The sequence below is a fragment of the Podarcis melisellensis genome, assembly GCF_964234715.1.
Source record: "Podarcis melisellensis genome assembly, chromosome: 6".
Taxonomy (NCBI): domain Eukaryota; kingdom Metazoa; phylum Chordata; class Lepidosauria; order Squamata; family Lacertidae; genus Podarcis; species Podarcis melisellensis.
The window spans coordinates 98010927-98030164 of record NC_138538.1 but is presented as its reverse complement, the minus strand read 5'-3'; the positions used below and the strand labels follow the sequence as shown (position 1 = coordinate 98030164).

The following is a 19238-nucleotide window of genomic DNA, read 5'->3' as shown; positions in this document are numbered from 1 at the left end:
AATGTTGAAATATACATTTATTAAGAAACCAAAGGCCTTTCTTCTTGGAATAACAGGTTTGGAATTGCCCAAGAAAGATGTTAAACTGTTTTTGTATGCCACAACTGCGGCAAGAATTTTGTTAGCTAAGAATTGGAAAGCACAAGAACTACCAACAGTGGAAGATGGGCAGGTGAAGATGATGGACTTTTCGGAGCTAGCTGACCTGACAGGAAGAATCTGCGACCAGAAAGAAGAGGAGTATCAAGAGGACTGGAGGAAATTTAAGGACTATTTGAATAAATATTGTAATATAAAAAATTAGAAATTACTTGAAACAAATAGGCCTAGGATTAAACTAAGTTATAATTAAGTAAACGGGATTTAGAATGTTAAGAAAAGTGAGTAAGATGGACTACAATTGGAAATTGTTTTAGTTTAATAATGATATTGGAAAGCTGTTACTTTTAACTACAAGGAAACTCAGAAGGGAGGGACTAGAGGAAGTCAACCAAGATGTTTAAAAGGTTGGATTTGTAAAGAATTAAGTTTGTTGTTATTGTTTATCTGTTTATTGTTCCTTTTTTCTTCTTTCGTTCACTGATGTATTTTTCTTTTTTTCTGTTTTTGTGTGTCATTCGGCTCTGTGGTTTTTGTTATAATTGTGGGAAATCTAATATTTTTTTTTAAAAAAATCTCTATCCCCTTTCTTGTTATCTATCATGTCCCATCCTATTTATCTTCTTTCTAAACTAAAAAAATGGTTTAAAATGCCTCAGCCATAAACACAGTATATTCCTTTTAGCAAGACACTACTCCTCTTGGCTTGTCATCTGAGGTATGCAAATACTGTTGACCTTTCTTACAGGATTGCTCCTAGCGAATGTGGAATACTTGGATCATTCTTAGATTCTTGAGTTCAGTATAACTGCTATTTCATCTCTAGTCCAGAGATGAACCTGCACCAGGGCATGACAGGATTTGAGGTCAGTCAGTCAAGGGTGCAAAGCTACTTAAGTCCAGTAAACTTGGCTGTTTGAGAGGCTTCTCTCTAAAACTACAGAGCTGGGTCACATATACATGTCACTTCACTCTAGTTCAGGGTTTCCCAAACTTGGGTCTCCAGCTGATTTTGAACTACAGCTCCCTTCACCCGTAGCTAGCAGGACCAGTCGTCAGGGATGATGGGAACTGTAGTCCAAAACAGCTGGAGATCCAAGCTTGGGAAACCCTGCTCTACTGCTTATTCATCCTGAACATTTTTTTGTTCATTTTTTTTTGTTGATTTTATTTTGCTGCTCCACATGTCCAAATTGCTCTTTATCCCTTCATGTAATACCTAAGAAGCTATTGCACACATATATTTTACTTTTACTCATTGATATGTGGCACACTTCCCTTTGGATTCTTTTCCTTATGTGTCACGTGCAACTAAACTGCAAGTCTGTACCATCTCCCTCTTAATTCATGTATGGCAGCTGGCATGGCGATAGGCACTGCATAACTAAATAGAGACATGTACCTGTGACAAGTGCCTACAACTTTATCGTTCCTTTCCTCTTCCTTGGACCAGGTGTATAGCCCTTAACACACAACCATTCACCCATCAGTGGATGCAGTTTCACATGGCAAAGGATAGTATAGTAAGATCATAACCAGCAGAAAGCATGGTCAGAGACACTCTCCCTCCAACTTCCATTAACAAGCTGTTCTATTATAATTATCAACTGCAAGTGGGGAAGGGAATGATTTTCGCTTTGTTCGCTGCAGGTTGAAAAACACTTAAAGCTAGCACTGCACTTTGCACATAGCCAGAGGGACCACTGACACCCCCCCCCTTTCCTTTTTTCTTGTGTCTATTTACACTGTAAGCCTGGAGGCAGGGTTCTGCTGTTTTTTATTCTAATTGCTTATTTAAAGGCAGATAGGTAGCCGTGTTGGTCTGCCATAGTCAAAACAAAAAAAATTCCTTCCAGTAGCACCTTAAAGACCAACTAAGTTAGTTCTTGGTATGAGCTTTCGTGTGCATGCACACTTTGGGTATCTGAAGAAGTGTGCATGCACACGAAAGCTCATAACAAGAACTAACTTAGTTGGTCTTTAAGGTGCTACTGGAAGGAATTTTTTTGTTTTTATTTAAAGGCATTTACCATATTTTTCGCTCTATAACACACACCAGACCATAACACGCACGTAGTTTTTAGAGGAGGAAAACAAGAAAAAAAATATTCTAAACGAAATAGTGGATATATGATTTTTGTGGTTCATGCTGTGGCCACAGACATGTGATCTGACAGTGAGTTTGGAGCAGCCCAATGCAAAAATCCTGAGGATCCATGTGGATCCATGCTTTGTAACCACGGAGGAGGGAAGGAAGGGGAACCATGGATCCTCTGCTCACGACTGCAGCAGATCCCCCCCCCCGCCACCCGCAGGCATTCGCTCCATAACACGCACAGACATTTCCCCTTACTTTCTAGGAGGGAAAAAGTGAGTGTTATGGTGCAAAAAATACGGTATACACCACTCCTCATAATATTTATTCCTCACTGGGGCAGGGTGGGTGAGGGAAATGTTTTTACATTACATTGTGCAGTGTGTAACATGCATTAAAAGTACAATTTATGCACTACAGGGCACTAAGCCAATGGGGCTAATAATAATAATAATAATAATAATACCCTTATTTATACAGGTACCTACTGAGAAGATCCATTAAAAGACAACTATTCCAGAATGAATTATTGTGAAAAGAAGATTGGGGGGGCGTCAAATTTTGTCCTCTCAGGGTGCTGCTATATTACCAAAGTCCATTCCTGATTCCAGGATGGGGACAATGTATTCATAACTTTCTTCTTCTTGTTTGTTTTTCTTGCGTATTTTGTGGTTTTATGTTAGGAGCCACCCAGAGATCTACGGATGAAGGGCGGGATGCAAGCTTAATCTTGTCAATAACTAACCAGGACAGTGATTTATAAGGCAGAAATAACTGCCTTGCGCTTCAGCGCCAGCTCAGCCCCCCGCGCCCGCCTCTCGGCCGGACCCGCTTCTGACCGGGGGGGGGGACAGAAATGCAAGAGGGAAGGGGGGGGGCTGTTTCCCCGGGGCCCCGCGCGCCTCGGTCCCTCTTCGGCGCGGGCCGTTCGCCGGCTATACCGACCGCAGGGTGCTCCTCCCGCCGGCTCCCGCGGAGCGTCCTGGCCGCCTCCTCCGGGCGGGACTGAGCGGCGCGCGCCGGGGAAGACCTTGGGCCGCCCCACGCGCCGCTCTCCGCCTCGCCCGCCATGGCCTCTCGCGCGGTGTCTCGGCCCTCAGAGTCCCCCGCGGAACACGCGGCCCGCCGCTAAGGTTCCCCCTCCCTGCCGAGCGGGCGAAGCGACGCGGCGGCTCCGTCGCCCGAAGGTTTCTAACTGAAACTGAGTTTCACAGGAGGGGGTTTTGCGGGGGGGGGGGCGTAATCCTTTTATGAGGGAGGAGGAGGGTAGTCATTTAGGGGGAGAAAATTAATTTTTGCCAATTTTTTCAGCGAGTGGTCTTAAAAATATGTTTTGAGTGTGAAGAATCAAAATCTACTATTATTTTTGTGAGTGGACAACATTTAGCTTTGTAAATCTACATTTGATGAAGAAGCACATAAAGTACTTTTGGAAAACCTTTTTTTTAATTTTACATTCTGAAAATGTAAATAATAATAAATACTGATAACAATGACAATATATAATATAACTGGAAGTACTTGGCAAATCATTTTTAATGATTTCTATGCATTTTTACCATTTTTACCAAAATTTCTTTTGAATTCTCAGGTCACATTACAGCTTTTTAGCACCCCACATTTGGGGAATTTGAAAGTTGAAAACTTTCCCCCAGCAGGGAAGCAGAAGCAGCCCCGCCCCCCGCCATCCAGCATCATTTCTTAACTAATACTTATTTCTCCCTAAGGTTTCTGTAAAATGGTGAGCTGCCAGTTTAGGATTGCCAGCTAACCAGACAAGCAGCCCTGTGATCTGCCCAACTCGGCCGGTGATATTTTTGATGGTGTGACCAATGAGGTAAAGCCATGCTTCTCACTGGGGTTGTGCTGCATCTTCCTTGCTAAGCATGCTCGCTCTGCAGAGATCCTTGCATGCGGCATGCAGTTGTGGTCTACGCGTCAGGGCACGAATCCAATGCAAGGAAAAGGAAAATGGAACAAGATTATCTCCCAAGTTTGACCCCTCCAAAACCAACACACAGGGAAGCATCGTGCAAGGAAAAAGCAGCAGCTCTTCTGATTGGGGGTTTCATGGAAAGGAGGCAAGTGGCTTGCTTTTTAGTTTATTGTTGTAGTTCTACTCCCAGGGAGAGGTGCTTGTGGGCCAGTCTGGCTCAGATGCCAAAGCAAGTTGGGCATTCTTTCGAACTATTCCCTTTGAGTGGGGGGGGGGGGCTCTCGAGGTACTTGAGCAAAATGTCTAAGTCATGAGTGGCCTTTTGAACTACCGTATTTTTTGCTCTATAAGACTCACTTTTCCCCTCCAAAAAAGTAAGGGGAAATGTGTGTGCGTCTTATGAAGCGAATGCAGGCTGCGTAGCTATCCCAGAAGCCAGAACAGCAAGAGGGATTGTTGCTTTCACTGCACAGCGATCCCTCTTGCTGTTCTGGCTTCTGAGATTCAGAATATTTTTTTCCCTTGTTTTCCTCCTCCAAAAACTAGGTGCGTCTTGTGGTCTGGTGTGTCTTATAGAGCGAAAAATACAGTAACTCAAAACATTCTGAAGGCATACTTTGAAATACAGTTTGGCAGACAAGCTTCTCAGCAATAGCACAGTTTCTGCTAGTATTTTTTGGGAGTGATAAGTCTAATACCAATGTGAGAAGCCGGTGTATTTGATTTTTACAAACATAAAACAGCAGCACTTAAAACATCTGTAGCTTCACCAGTCCCCCATCCCAAATCTGTGCTATGCCTAAAAAAAAAACCTGACAGATTATACGCTTAACTCTTTAACAGATTATATACACTTAATATACTTAACCGTTAGGTTGAGACCTAGTGGGCTGCAGCCTGATCTAAGGTGGCTCACAACAGAAGCAATACCACCATGCAAATATATGGTAAAATATTCAGAAACGGGTCTCCAAATGCATGCTTGGGTTAAAAGTGTGTTGTGGGTCTGAAATGGTTGAAGATACCTGCTCTAACATCAATGCCTCTTTGCTGTATGTTCTGCCTCTTGAGTATACAGTTCACATACATTTTCTCAGCAGTTTGTTTAAATGGGTCATTATAATTCTTGTGCCCATGTTGCAAAGTGTCTTCCTTAATTCTGTCTGCTGAATTTCATGGCACAGGAAAGTTCTGAGCCAGAAGATTCCTAGTTGATCTGTAGTAACTCTGGATACTGACAGCTTTACTGCTATAGATAAATAGGTCTTCTCCCTCTGAGGATGAAGAGGATGATGCAAAACTGCCTATGAACAATTTTTTGAACTGCTCTGAATTAAACTTGAGAAAGAGCATAATAAACAAATAAATAACATCTGTCAAGCCCTGTCATTGCAGCAAACTTTACTACTTCCACAAAAGTGAAGATTGTTTAGTTCACTCAGTTTTGTGTTTCATGAAAGAAATTCTAGAAGTGTGATCTTATTAAGTGCCTCCTAAAAATAATCCCACAAATTGGCAACTCTGAAAAGGCTCCTTTTTGGCTTCTGAGGGACATTTATTGAAAGCATAGTGAGAAGAATGAAAACATGCTACTGTTTCTTGAAGGAACTGTCCCATACATCTGCTTCCTGTTGCAAGGACTGCCAAATATTATAGTGGTTCCACAGAAATCTGAATCTTAGTCTGCAATCCTATACAGGCTGAACTGGGAGCCTCCTGGAACTCAGTGGGTGGTGGTGGGGAGATGCTTCCTTCTTAATCAAAATTCTCTGGTCATTTGCTTGAGTTATCCAGCTGCACTTACGTTGCAGTCCTAATTACATTTGTTTCGGTAAATGCATTGGGTATGCATGCATAGGATTGGGCTATAAACTCTAGATCGGTGCTTTCCAAACTGTGTTGCGACACATTAGTGTGTTGGCCGCAGTATGTAGGTGTGTTGCACAAACACTCCCCACACTCCTCACAGGGCTAGAAAGGGGTTAGTTTAACCTCTGGTTTGCTAGTGAAACTGAATTACTGTGTTGCGAAATGATGCATGTCTAAAAAGTGTGTCACCAACATGAAAAGTTTGGAAAACTCTGCTCTAGATTATGATTGCTTTCTAACAGGGAGTAGACTGGGTAGGTGGCTTAGCTAGACAAGTACTGTAGGCCAATGCTATGCATGCTTCCTGGAAGCACTGATTCCCAACAACCAAACACAAAATCTCTACAAACAAATCAAGAGTGAATGCTCATTAAACAGCCAACCACTGTCTAGTTTCCCTACAAATGTATCAGGCTGTATGTTCAATAAACAGGCTGTTGGGAAGCATCCGCAATCACATCCTTACAGAACCATGTGTTCATTGGGGCTTGCAATGTGCATGGGGTTGCAACCTCAATGCCAGGAAAGTATATTATTATCCTTAGCCATAAATGTGCAGATAGAGCAACTGAAGTCAATACGAAGCAGGAAAACCTCAGTGCCAGTCCAATCTCTTATTTCATTTATTAAGGCAGAGGCTTCATAGAAGGTTGGCTCCATGCAGGGGTATGCATATGCAGGATTCAGCCACCATGGCCTTTCTAGGCATTCTACCTAATGAGGTCGTTGAGTCCGCAGTGTCTCAGTCACTCTTGCAGTCCTAGACCCCTATACCTGTGGGAGTAAATTCTGTGGAAGTCAGTGAGACTTCCATGCAAGTGCACGTGCATAAAGAGGATTGTGCTAGAAGGGGCAGAATTCTGGATCACAACTTCTGACCCGTGTGTCATTTTAAAAATTATTTCCCCAGGTAAAAAGCTCGCTACATGTAGTACACTAGCTCATGAGTGAAAGGACAGTGCGGGGACCTCTTTTCTCCGACATGCATGGAGCTCTTAGTCGTGGGAATCTAAAAAGAACACAGCCACTGAGCCACCGGTCGCGTGAAATTCCACCACCACATTGTGCTCACGAGTCCACTAGCATTATTTCGAAGTGTGCCCGGTGCAATCCGAGCCCAATAGGGATCAGAAGAAAAAGATCACCTGAAAGGTTTGTACGGACCTATCCCTTCTTAGCGTTACTTATGATTAGTTTTGCAAAAAGCTCTCTGTCGTTTAGGAGGTCGGCAGAGGAGGGACTATGGAAAGAGAGGAGCACGCGTGTTTTGTTTCTGCTTGCTCCACGAGCGGAGAGCTTGCCCCCGCCAAGCCGCCTTTCTCCGAGAAGGCACAGCCCCCCCCCCCTCCTCCTCTGAGCAAATAAAAAAGGCGCAGCGGCGGCAGCCCGGTCTCCTCTCCCTCCCTTCCAGCCTGCTCTCCAGGTAGGCGCCTCCCGGCCGCCGCTGCCAGCAGAGGCCCCTCGCGCTGCCCCGAAGATGGCTGCGACCCTCAGGCTCCCTCGCCGCCCTGCCCGGATCCTGCCGCCGCTGCTGCTGCTGCTGCCCCTCTCCTGGGTCTTGGGGCTCCCCGGGGGCAGCTGCTCAGCCCCGGAGCAGCTCGGTCCGGATCCCCTGCCGGAATCCGCCTTGCAGAAGCCCACCGTCCTCCTCGCCCTCCTCGCCAGGAACGCTGCCCACTCCCTGCCCCACTTCCTCGGCTGCCTGGAGAGGCTGCGGTACCCCAAGAACAGGATCGCCCTCTGGTAAGTTGGCCGAAGGCGCCGCCGGAGAGAGAGACGGGGGGGGGGGGGAGAGAAAAGTTTCCAGGTAGCTGCATCAACGTGCGGGTTGGTGGGAGTTTGCAGGCAAGGTTGCCAACTGATCAAGGGGCCAGAGTTCTACCAGGTCTGCTCCTGTGCCATAAGCTGAAGCTGGGTCTTCAGAAATCCACAGATGAAAATTTTCACCCTGTGATGGAAGCAATATTTCTATCACCTTTGATGTTGCCTGCATAGGATGCTGCTGTTAAAGATCCGGAGGCGGGGTGAGCAAAAGACTGGAAGCACCTGGTGGGATGAATGGAAGGTTGACGGAGGTGAGACGGGAGAGGCACAACCAAGCAGGGTGGAAAATCTAAAGTTGCAATTTGTAATCCTATGTATTTGAGAGCTAACCCCCTGAACTCACCGGGACTTGCTTCTGAGTAAATTTGCTCAGGTTCACAATGGTTTACTGGCATATACGAGTAGTGTAATAGAACGTGCAGGAGTCTAACATTGGGACTTAGTCTTGCCGTCTGCATCAATGACCGCATACAGGAAGCACAAGACAGATGAGGAGAATCTTTGTGGCTCAGAAGATTCGTCCTGGCTGCATAGATTCAAGATCTTCTGCAAAAGGAAGGGGGAAGGCAGACGTCAGCGCTCAGCAAGGCTGTGGGCTTCTGGAATTGGGTTTGACAAGCTGTTGCTACTAAGCTGTTTTCAATTGAATGAGATGGAAAAATTATAACCCTTTTTTGCATGCTCTAACTGCAATACCTGGTTGTCCCCAAGCAATTTATTAATAACTAGGCTTTTGCAGCTGTTGCTTTTGCATAGGGAGAGATTTCTTGGAAGCGGTTAGGTTGTGTGTGTTTTCTGTCCCTGCCAAGAGAGAACTGTGTCTATTTGTGAGTACCACTTCATCATTCAGTTACGTCTGTCACAGAAACCCCACTGAACATCACCTTGGCTTGTTCTGTTGGGTTTCTGTGGGAGACTGAAATCACAGCAGTTCCCCTCTCTCCTTGCCCACAATGGGAATACAGTAGCTGTACAACTGTCTCCAGAAGCATTAAGTGCAAGCGGTAACTCGATTTCCAAGCCATGTGTTTGGGAGGGTAGGGCACATGTGGTAGAAGGAAGGACCAGCTTGTGGCTAACTGTAAGGGAGCGAAGAAGGAGGAGCATAGTTTCCAAACAAAAGCGGCAGTGGCTGATGAGGCTTCTTGTCACTCTTCAAAACAACTTAGTGGGGTTTATTGCGGGGGGCTATGGTTTCCCAAATGAAAAAAACACATGTTCCAGTATGATTCCCCCTCCCACTGTACAGATAAGGATCTCTGTGTATGGTTACAGACTGGCAACTTGCCAAAAGCCAGACCATAATATCCAGCTCCATCATAAGTGGAGTGATTGAAGTTGTGCATCTCGTAATCCCCGCCCCCGCCTGTCTCATGACAAGTTTGTTACACTGTGCTAAATAGCCTCGAAAGGGAGTCATGGTTCCAAAGGACCTTCTTTCTTTCAGTAGTCTCAGTCTATTGCACAAATTTGGGCATCAGGACAGCCTCTAGACAGGTGAGGAAGCATTCTTTTAAAAAGAAACCTGGACATGCTCAAGTCTATTCGGCCTCCGATGTTAGAATTCTTGTAAAAGTAACAACCGTGTTTGATTGCTGTACCAAGAAGTTCATTGGGAGCACCTAAAACACAGTGGAAGAGCACCTGTTTTGCCTGCAAAAGGCAAGTGTAATGATGGCAGTGCATTATTAATTAGGAACTTGGAAATGTTCCCTTGGAGATGAATGTGTAAGTATGCAAGGTCACAACAGTAAAATACAAACAGAAAGAGCATTCATGTGCTTAGTTGTTCTTTTTTTTAACTAGGAAAGATGCTCATTAATCATAGTGAGCTTCGAAGTTGGAGAGAGCAAAGCTTTTTCTTGTACCATTAGTCCTCAAAATAAATTTGCATTGATGTATTTTCTAAAAATGCAAGCAGAATATTTCTTTCCCTATTACCTGCAGTTTTAGGAGTATGAAGGTTGCTTTTAAAGGTTCTGTGGCTTTAAAAAATCACCTGGATGACTTATTTAAATTTTCCACTGACATCTTATAGACCATTAATATGCCCATGAGAGTACTGTATTCTGAACACTTGGATAAAGTACAGCTATAGCATTAGAACCATAAAGACAATATTGACAGAAGTCCAGCTGGCATGTAATTCCATCTTGTGACAAGGTGTTCCTAATAGAACTATAAAAAGAATAAGATAAATATATTATTAAGCCATTCACATGTTTTGCTGAATTATAGTCTTGGCGGAGTTCAAACAGCATCACTATTTATTTTCCCTTTGTGCCTGAGAAAGCAGCCTGGCAGAAGGGGGAGCAGGTGCAGATGTCTCTATCACTACCTATGTCAATGCTAGGTCCTATTGCACCTTTTACTGTTTGCCTTGCACTCTGAGAAGACCACAAGAACCCCAGGAGAGAAGAGGTGGCAGCTTTGTAGAAAACAGCTGGCTTCTCGCTAGTCTCTACTGTTGTAGGAGAGATTGGGTTGAGAGATACATCTTTGCTTCTCTGAAGATTGAACAACTCTTTGCTTGTGGAGAGAAAAGAGGGACACAAGAATGGATAGTGGGTAGTAGCTGCAGTGTACAATTCCTGTGACTAGGTGCAGAGAAAAGGAATAAAAAAGAACATATTCAGACTGGCCTTTTGTAGCTTTAGTTTTGTTTGCTCAAGTAACTCTCCAACCGCAGAACTTGTTTTTAATTACTTTGCAATTTGGTACAGTGGTACCTCAGTTTTCGAACATAATCTGTTCCGGAAGACCATTCGAGTTACGAAACGTTCAAAAACTGAAACTCAATAGCCGACAGCTAGGCTTCAGGGTTTTGCACTCAGTGGAAGTCGCGTTTCCTGTTCTACTTCCAAGGCGTGTTCGAAAACTAATGCATTTACTTCCAGGTTTACAGCGTTCGAGTTCCAAAACATTTGTCAATGGAGACATTAGAAAACTGAGGTACCCCTGTATCACTTGTTTTACCAGTCTCACTGAAGTGTTAGCATTATCTGTACCAGTCTTCCTTTGTAGTTTTCAGGAGCTAATTGGATTTGCCCAAATTCATTGTACACAGTTCTTCCATGGAGTACAGCCCAGACCAAAGCCAGGAGAGTCAATGGAGAAGACAATGGTTGTGCCACAGGGCATGGGAAGCCTAAAGTCAATTGTTTAGTATTTTGAGAGGGTTGAGCTGCAATTTCCGTCCTTTGCAGTGATGCTTTTTTTAAAAAAAAATGTTTGCATTTAATTTCCTCTCTGAGTCAGTGAATATCGATGATGTTCCCTATTCAGGGGTCAGTTAAAGGCTAAATGTGGTCGTTTTGCATAGCTAAATATGTATGGCTTTTTCGTGGCCCTCTTTCCTCAAGGCACATATGGACGGTCTTCCTGTTGATTTTGCCTTTTTGCTCTTACCATGTTTTATCAAGTGGCAGGCAGCCTTCTCAATACCCTGCATTTCAGTTTTGAAGTACTATGTGAAGACTTCCTTCTCCTGGTGACCCGTCTTCATGTTCAAACAGGAACGGCTTTTTTTTTTATTCTCAGGGGGCTGTTTTGTTTTCCAGGTAGATATATCCTGTGGGCCAGAAATGCCACAGAAACCTGCCTCACAAGTGAAGGAGTTACAATAAAATGCAATATGTCACATACTGAATTCTGTGAAATTCAAATTGTAATACAGTGCAATAAAGTTGAATATATGAAGAAGCAATAATAATACAATTAAAGACCACACAGAATCTAGCACAGCACATTACCGTTGCTACAACAATATCAAGTTGTCCACCAGGAGCCTCAATAATTTTCACATGGTTAATGGGGGGAAAGTTTGGGAACCATTGCTCTAGATGATATTGCTTCACACGGTGGTGGAATTGGCAGTGCATAAGCATGGTCACCAGTGGCTCACCCCTTCTTGTGGCATGCATGTGGGGCAGTGGGTGGCTGCCTGCCTGTGCTGTGCTTTTGCCGAAGATGGAAACACCACTTTCTGATGCTGTTATCTCCTGCAGAATCACAAAGGAGAAGGAGAAGAAAAAACATCTACAGAGAAATGGGGGTGGTTTTCTCTCCCGATAGTTAGGCTGAATTCTACAATTAAGTCCACTGGTGCAGAATTTAAAAATAAAATTGCATTTGCACCTAGTCCTAATTACGATTTGGTTCCCCCCCCAAAAAAAGTATAGGAAGGGTCTATTCATCTCATCCATGCACCCCAAAAAGAAAAATGATATATTTTGTATGTATGATGATAACCCAGACACTATCTTTTTCCTCTCTGGCTAAACTGATGGCACTAAAGAAATGTTTTTGCCTCCCTCATCCTCTTTTGGTATCTCAGCAAGCAAAAGTTGCTCATGGCAGCAATCTGTTCTTAATTTAATGCATAGTGGCCAAATAATAGCTTGCAACACCAAAAAGCATAGAAGCCCCTGCTGCGCCACCACGGACAGATGATTAGCACTAGAGCAGAGGATCAAAGGTCCTGCTGACTCCGCTTGACCAGTAGCCACCTACTAACAGAAAGCAGGCAGGAAGGCAGGTAGAAAACAGATGTGTTTTATAGTATAGTTGATTTGGTGTAAAATGACACTTTTGGAAGGTTGTATGCCTGGGAACCTGCACAACCCTTGCACCACTGCTTTTAGCCCTTCTTTCTCCCCCACCAGTCACATATCTGGATGTGTATTTGTCTGGTTGAAAGAGAAAGTGCTGAGGAAGAGGGTTGCAGGGAGAATGGTTGAGCAGGATGTCTGCCAAACATGTTGCTTTAGCCTCAGTTTCAGAGAGAGAGAAGCAGTCCATAAATGGAAGTACAGTATTTAATTGTTAAGATTTTAGACTGGTTGTTAATATTCTTCCAAAAGTCAATATTGGTTGGCCTCTCTCTGCAGTTTCCTCTCTTTCCCCCACCCCTCTAATTGATTTGAGCCCATGAATTATTCACTGCTGAGCTCCTGGAGAAAGTAAACTGTTGCGTCCCAAAGGTAATGGTAGTGGGCATGTGGATAGGTTCCATGAACTGTGAAGGTATAAATCAGACTTGATTGAAGGAGCCGAATGTGACTCCCAGCAAGAGCTGAAAAGAGGAGTTGATGCAGGCGAGGGACACATGGAGGAGCCCAGCAAGGAGTTACGGGGCCTTCCTGGGCCTGAAGTTAGCTGCCCCTTAGATAGAATCACACATCACAGCTTAGATTGGGACGCCCATCATCTTGAAGTGGCTGGGAGCAGGAGAGCTTCCAAAGTATTTAAATTTAATCAGACCCTCAATATAGAAAGGTTAAAGGTAAAGGAAAAGGACCCCTGGGTGGCTAAGTCCAGTCAAATTCAACTCTGCTTTCAGGCCGAGGGAGCCGGCATTTGGTCTGCAGTCAGCATGCTGGGTCACGTGGCCAGCATGACTCAACGGCTTCTGGCGCAATGGGACACCGTGACGGAAGCCAGAGCTCATGGAAACAGCATTTGTGTGTTTTCCAAAGCACCTAGTCTCAAAATACTGCCTCCCTCCATATCATAGAATAGAATCATAGAGTTGGAAGAGACCACAAGGGCCATCGAGTCCAACCCCCTGCCATATGACCCCACTGGGCCTGCAATCATCCTCTGAGGCTGTTTTTCGTGTGTCCCTCCCCAAGAGAGGTCCAGAGGGTGGACCTTTTCTGCAGTGGCTCCCACTTGTGGAATGCTCTGCCCAGGTTGGTGCCTTCATTATACACCTTTAGGCACCAGGTGAAAATGTTCCTCTTCAACCAGGCTTTGGGCATACTAACTGTTATGTACTGAAGTTCTCACCCTGGGCCAGCAGGGGGATACTGTAGATAGTTTTTTTTTTAAAGAATATTTATTAGCATTTTCTATAATAAAATAAAAACAAAAAAATAACAAAAAATAACAAACATACAAAAATACAAAACTTAAAAACACATAAAATTTCAATTGCTTATTTTCTTTTAACTTATTTGTCAGACCTCCTCGCACCTTCCCTTCTTGTATTCCAATTCAAATTATTAGCTCAGCAAATCCTTATTACTTATTTCTCAACTTTAACTTAATAATCTATTTTAACATATTATTATTTTGCTTTTTCTCTTTCATCCATTTCCTCAATTTATTTTTGCTAACCTTATTTTCATTTAATTTGGTTCATTTTAAAAAACCAATTTTGCCTTATCGAAACTTAAACATCAATACTTATACATCAATACTAATTCTTAAAACATTTTTTCTAAAGTCGACCAAAATTCCCTTCCACAAATTTCCCAATTTTCATACAAATAACAAAACAGAATAAAAACAGAACAAATTATAATTACATACCCTTTGGATTCCCAAATTCCACCCCCCCTTTCCCGGTTTCAGTCCCCAACAAATGTCCATCAATCTTAATCTACTATCAGCCTGGAGATCTCACATCCGAGGCTCTTAATTCTCTCTCAATTCCTCTCTGCCGGTCTTTTTGATAGTCCTTAATATTGAACACCAAATCTCAGAGAAGCTCCAGCCCAACGGGATCCATGTTTCTTCCAGCCAGACCTCCATATTTAAAAATGGAGCCTATGTGGTATTCGGAGTCTTGTTTCTTACTCCTTTCAAGTCCAAATGTCCCCAAAGCTCCAACTTCCACCTTAAGCAAATTTGTAATCCTTAGGTCTTCAGATCTCCACATAAGGAGATCTCTCCATTTTTCAATCTCCAGTTCAGGCCGGATTTTCCACATCAAGTTTTTATTTTCCTTTGTTGCCATCATGTCAGGCCTCAAGCTCTCCTTTGTCATCTGTAAAATTACAGCTCCTCCTTCCTTTTCTTCAGGGACAACATATATCTCCTTCTCCAAATTCTCAAAGCTCTCAAGTTTTTCTTTTTGTCCATTCGAATAGACTTCCTGATTCAAATCCTTATCAAATTCAATGATGTTGTTTGTAGCCAAAACATCAATTTGGCCTTGTAACTTTCCCAAGAGAACAAATACTCTGACCAATTCAGCCTGAATTTTCCCTCCTCCAGCCATTCTTGTAATGTCCCAGAACCCCCTCTAGAGGGATTTTGGTTCCTTGAAATTCCTTCCAGTTCAAATCCAAAAATCAAATTAGTTTGTATCAGCTCTTCCTTATTTTCAACAAATTGTAACAAATATAACTAGCAGAAGCAACAGAAACAAAGTTCTTTTTTTCCATCTTGATAGCTAATTTGACAGCTGTCAAACTCTTCAGTATCTCATCAACAGGCTCACTTGCGGGGCACACCCGGGTCTGGGGGGGTGGCACTTCAGCTCCCAAAATTAGCTCTTTATCCTCCAGTAAGATTTCTTATACTGCCAAACTGTGAAATTAAAGTCCTTTACCAAAAAGGGAAAAAAGGGGTTCTCTCGACCTTAGTTAGCAGGTCCTTTGCTTTAAATTATTTACAAGGAGGGGAGGCGGACTTCCTGTTTACGCCTTCCCCGATCGTGCCTAATTCATAGAAATTTTCTTTAAAATTCCAATTTCCGTACTACTTATGGGTTGTTACTTTAAAGTCCAATTGCTCACAAGAAGAAGTCAGCACTCTCTGACAACGGCAGTGCGGCTTCACTCCGCAGGAGAAGCAGTCGACTCACAGCACCGCGCCGCTCACCCCGTCCCCGTTCCGAAGCCTTTAAAAAGGCTCCTTCGCAGCTTGGGGGGGCGCAAATGGTGCCCGCCGAGTCACCACGCTCACAGGCTTCACCGCCTGTGATTTTTGAGGGTCCCCGCGTCGCCACAGCGGCAAGACCCAATCCTGCGGAGCCGATTCCCTCCGGAGCTCAGAGGGAATCCGCCATTAGTCGATCACGCTAACCCGGAAGTATCGATACTGTAGATAGTTATGCAAATAAGGGATCGAAAGCGACGTTCACTGATTGGATAGTTTTAGAAAATTGTTACAGTTACGTTGTACTGGAGCTCTATATAGGCAGGCTGACTGAACCCTTCAGTTCAGTTCTGTCCTGGCCTGTGAATAAACAAGAGCTGTTTGAAGAATCGCTGTGTCGTCTGATATGTTCACCCACAACTTAACACTAACATCCTATATCCTTTTAAATGTATTTGTGGGAGGGGAAGGAGGGTTGTTTTGATTTGTTTTATTCTTCTTAATATTTTTTTTTTTGCGTTGTTATCTTGTATTTTTGTGCTGTGAACCACCCTGAGATCTATAGATGAAGGGTAGAATACAAATTCAATAAATAATGAAAATAGCCATGTCAGATAAGGCCAGTGTTGTGCCCATGTCGAACTGAGAGATGCTGGCTTGCTGGCCAGCACCCAGATGCATCGCCCACTTCTGAGGTAGGCTGTGTTTTCTTTCAGCACTGCAAGTTTAAACTGGCTTAACAGTAATTTCCCCTCACTAGGGAATTTTGAGAACTGTAGTTCTGTGAGGGGGAGGCTAAGGACTTATTGAAGAGAACTCTCAATATTCAATTGTTTAGGGTAACACCATGGAGGTTAATTTGAATTTATAGCTTATAGAACCAATATAGGTTATAAACCTTTTGGTGAGGGAGGGTGTCCTGCCTGATTGTAGGCTGAGGTACAACTTATTTTTATTATATAAGTGGATGTGGATGTCTTTCTGAATTTGTGCTGTACCTGTTGAAGCTCTTGCAAAGTAGCAAGGAGCCTTGGTGCTTTCTGAATGTCTGCAAACCCAAAAAAGGTCAAAGAGGGAGATCCCCCCCCCCATCTTTCCCTCAAGCCTGGTGAAAAGTAGGAGCTTGTCCCTGATGCGGCCTGCACCTGTGAAGACCAAATAGTTGCCCTTGCCCCTAACAGGCTGCTGAATATGTTTATTTACCATGTTGCATTTGTCTATTATTGATGAATTGTCAAAGTCTCTGAGCTGCCTAGAAAATGGGATAGGGAATTTCACTGTACACTGCGGTAGAGGAGTCTCTGACCTTCTCAGTGGAATGCTGGAAGTGAACCGGAGGCTTGTCCACGCTCAATATGTTTCCATCGGTTTCACAATGCAGAATGTTATGTATTGAAGTTCTCACCCTGGCCACCAGGAGTATTGTGTATGTAGTTTTCACTCGGGTCCACGTCAGTTACTTTAGGCGGGAAACCCTGGGTTGTTGTTGCTACAATGTTGACAGCCAGCTGCCTATAAAAGCAGGCCGGCTGAGCTGTTTGCTGTTCAGTTTGCTGTTCCAGCTTACAAAATAAAGAGCTGCTTTGGAGACAATCGCTGTGTCGTCTGCCATGTCTACCCACTATTCTACACTGGCGACGAAGGTGGGATCGGTGGACACCAGAGCACAGCCAGATGCGGCCATCCTCTGAACTGAGCTGAATCACAGAGCAAAATCACTGAGCAAAATCACTGGACAGAACCAATTCAGAGCTGACCGTTCTGGCGAGAGCACTGTGTTCCATCCATCGCCCTTCACGCCGGCATCGGAATCATGGCTTCACTTGTGCCTCTACTGCCATTTGCGCCAGCCTCTGAATCCTGGGACTCCTACCTCGCTCGGTTTGACTGCTAACTCCAAGCAAATGAGCTGACAAGAGGGTCTGTAGAGCAGAAGCGGGGCCTCTCCTCAGCCTTGGTGGCCCCGAAGTGTTCGCGACGGCCTGAGCATTGGTTGCGCCTCTAGCAGTCCAGGCAGCACCTTGAGACATGATTCAAGAGAAGCTCCGCAACCACTACGCCCCAAAGCCGTCCAAGATTGCTGCCCATCATGCGTTCTACCACCGGAACCAGGCAGAGGGGGAGTCAATCAACAACTACACCACCGCCCTGCGACAGGCTGCAATGCACTGCGAGTTCCGAGACTTAGATGATGCCCTGATGGATCAAATCATCTGTGGGGTCCGGGACATCCGTCTGCAATGGCATCTCCTCGCCAAGCCAGACCTCACGCTGCAGAAAGCCACTGAGGAGGCCGTGGCCTCAGAAGCTGTTGAACTCTCCGCCCAGGAAATCCACAAGGCCAGTAGACCGTATTTAAAGGACTATGTTGTTGGACATGTAACACTGTTGGTCTAATGGAAGTATGTGAAATGTAACCAATATGCTTTGTGCCTAATTGAACCATTACGTGTAGTGCTGTATATAAGGAAACCATTACGATTGTAACTAACGCCTTATCTCGGTGGGGAGGGGTGTTATGTACTGAAGTTCTCACCCTGGGCCAGCAGGGGGATACTTTAGATAGCTTTCACTCAGGTCCGCGTCAGTTATTTTAGGCGGGAAACTCTGGGTTGTTGTTGCTACAATGTTGACAGCCAGCTGCCTATAAAAGCAGGCCGGCTGAGCTGTTTGCTGTTCAGTTTTCTGTTCCAGCTTACAAAATAAAGAGCTGCTTTGGAGACATTGCTGTGTCGTCTGCCATGTCTACCCACTATTCTACACAGAACAAGCAAATAAAGTCCACATAAGAGGCATCTAAGTGTCAGTATGATGCTCCCCTTTTTGTACAGCATTTTGAATTGTCTGTTTACAATATGACTTGTGTAGATCTGTGTTTCCCAAACTTCTGAGAGCTGAGGCATGCTTAGTGGTTTTTTAAAAATTTTTAAATAAAACTGGTGGCATGATTCACTCTTGCACTCAAAAGATTTGCTTTCAGAATGTCTAAGACCAAAATCTATCATTCCATAGAGATGCCCTCATCTCTGAATGGGCTGTTTGGATAGGTGTGTCTTGATTCAAAGGAGGTGAGCTCAGAACAGTGACTTGTGCAGAAGAGACACCTGTAGCCCCTTCTAGGAACAGATAACTAGTACAGCTTTTAATTCAGAGGGATTGGCCCATCCTATCACACCAAATGTTGAGATGTAGCAGAATTAACCACCTTCAGTGAAGCCGATTGAAATGAAATAAGGCAGGAGTCATTAATCATGCAGAGACACACTGGGTAGGAGTATAGTTCAGGCTTGCAAGAACTTTTAATTGCACAAATTGGGAATGACTATTGCAGGGTATGACAGCAGGAGTTCTTTGGATTTGTTTAATCCCCTAACTAAGTCTGTCGTTACATTTATGAACACTTTTATAATGGGCTGTGTGAGCCTTGAGCAATAAATTCTTTCAGACAGCTTTTTTATTATGATTTTTTTTATAAACAGTATCAGGTTACTGGAACAACCTGGCAAAGGTCATTTTCTGTAGCTCACACGAGGGTAATAATTGCCCTAATACGCTTTGTTGAACATTTTTTTCCTGGAACCGGAGACCATCAAATTACTCATCTCAAAGTACAAAATCTGGTTCAGAAATGGTCTGACTACATGAAAATCTTAGCTGTATTGAGCACTTTACATTCACTTGCCATGTATTTTCCTTAATAAAGTCCAGGCTAATCTGGAGATTATACTGATAAGAATGGAAGATGTAAATAGGGTGATTATGTTTTGGCGTTAATGTGGCTGGTTGTTGTGCTCATAAAGCAGAATG

General features: G+C 43.9%; 2 protein-coding genes across 2 annotated transcripts in view; one reads left to right on the top strand and one right to left on the bottom strand.

Annotated features, from left to right (window-relative positions):
• The window catches only part of TSEN15 (tRNA splicing endonuclease subunit 15), a 306977-nt gene extending 303705 nt beyond the window's left edge, over nt 1–3272 (bottom strand). The window contains exon 1 of the mRNA XM_081915198.1: nt 3140–3272. Coding sequence (XP_081771324.1) covers nt 3140–3265 — 126 coding nt within the window. The 5' untranslated portion in view covers nt 3266–3272. The remainder of the gene's footprint in view (nt 1–3139) is intronic.
• A 4113-nt stretch (nt 3273–7385) lies between these two features.
• COLGALT2 (collagen beta(1-O)galactosyltransferase 2) overlaps nt 7386–19238 on the top strand; it is a 59733-nt gene continuing 47880 nt past the window's right edge. Inside the window, exon 1 of the mRNA XM_081915099.1 lies at nt 7386–7742. Coding sequence (XP_081771225.1) covers nt 7477–7742 — 266 coding nt within the window. The 5' untranslated portion in view covers nt 7386–7476. The remainder of the gene's footprint in view (nt 7743–19238) is intronic.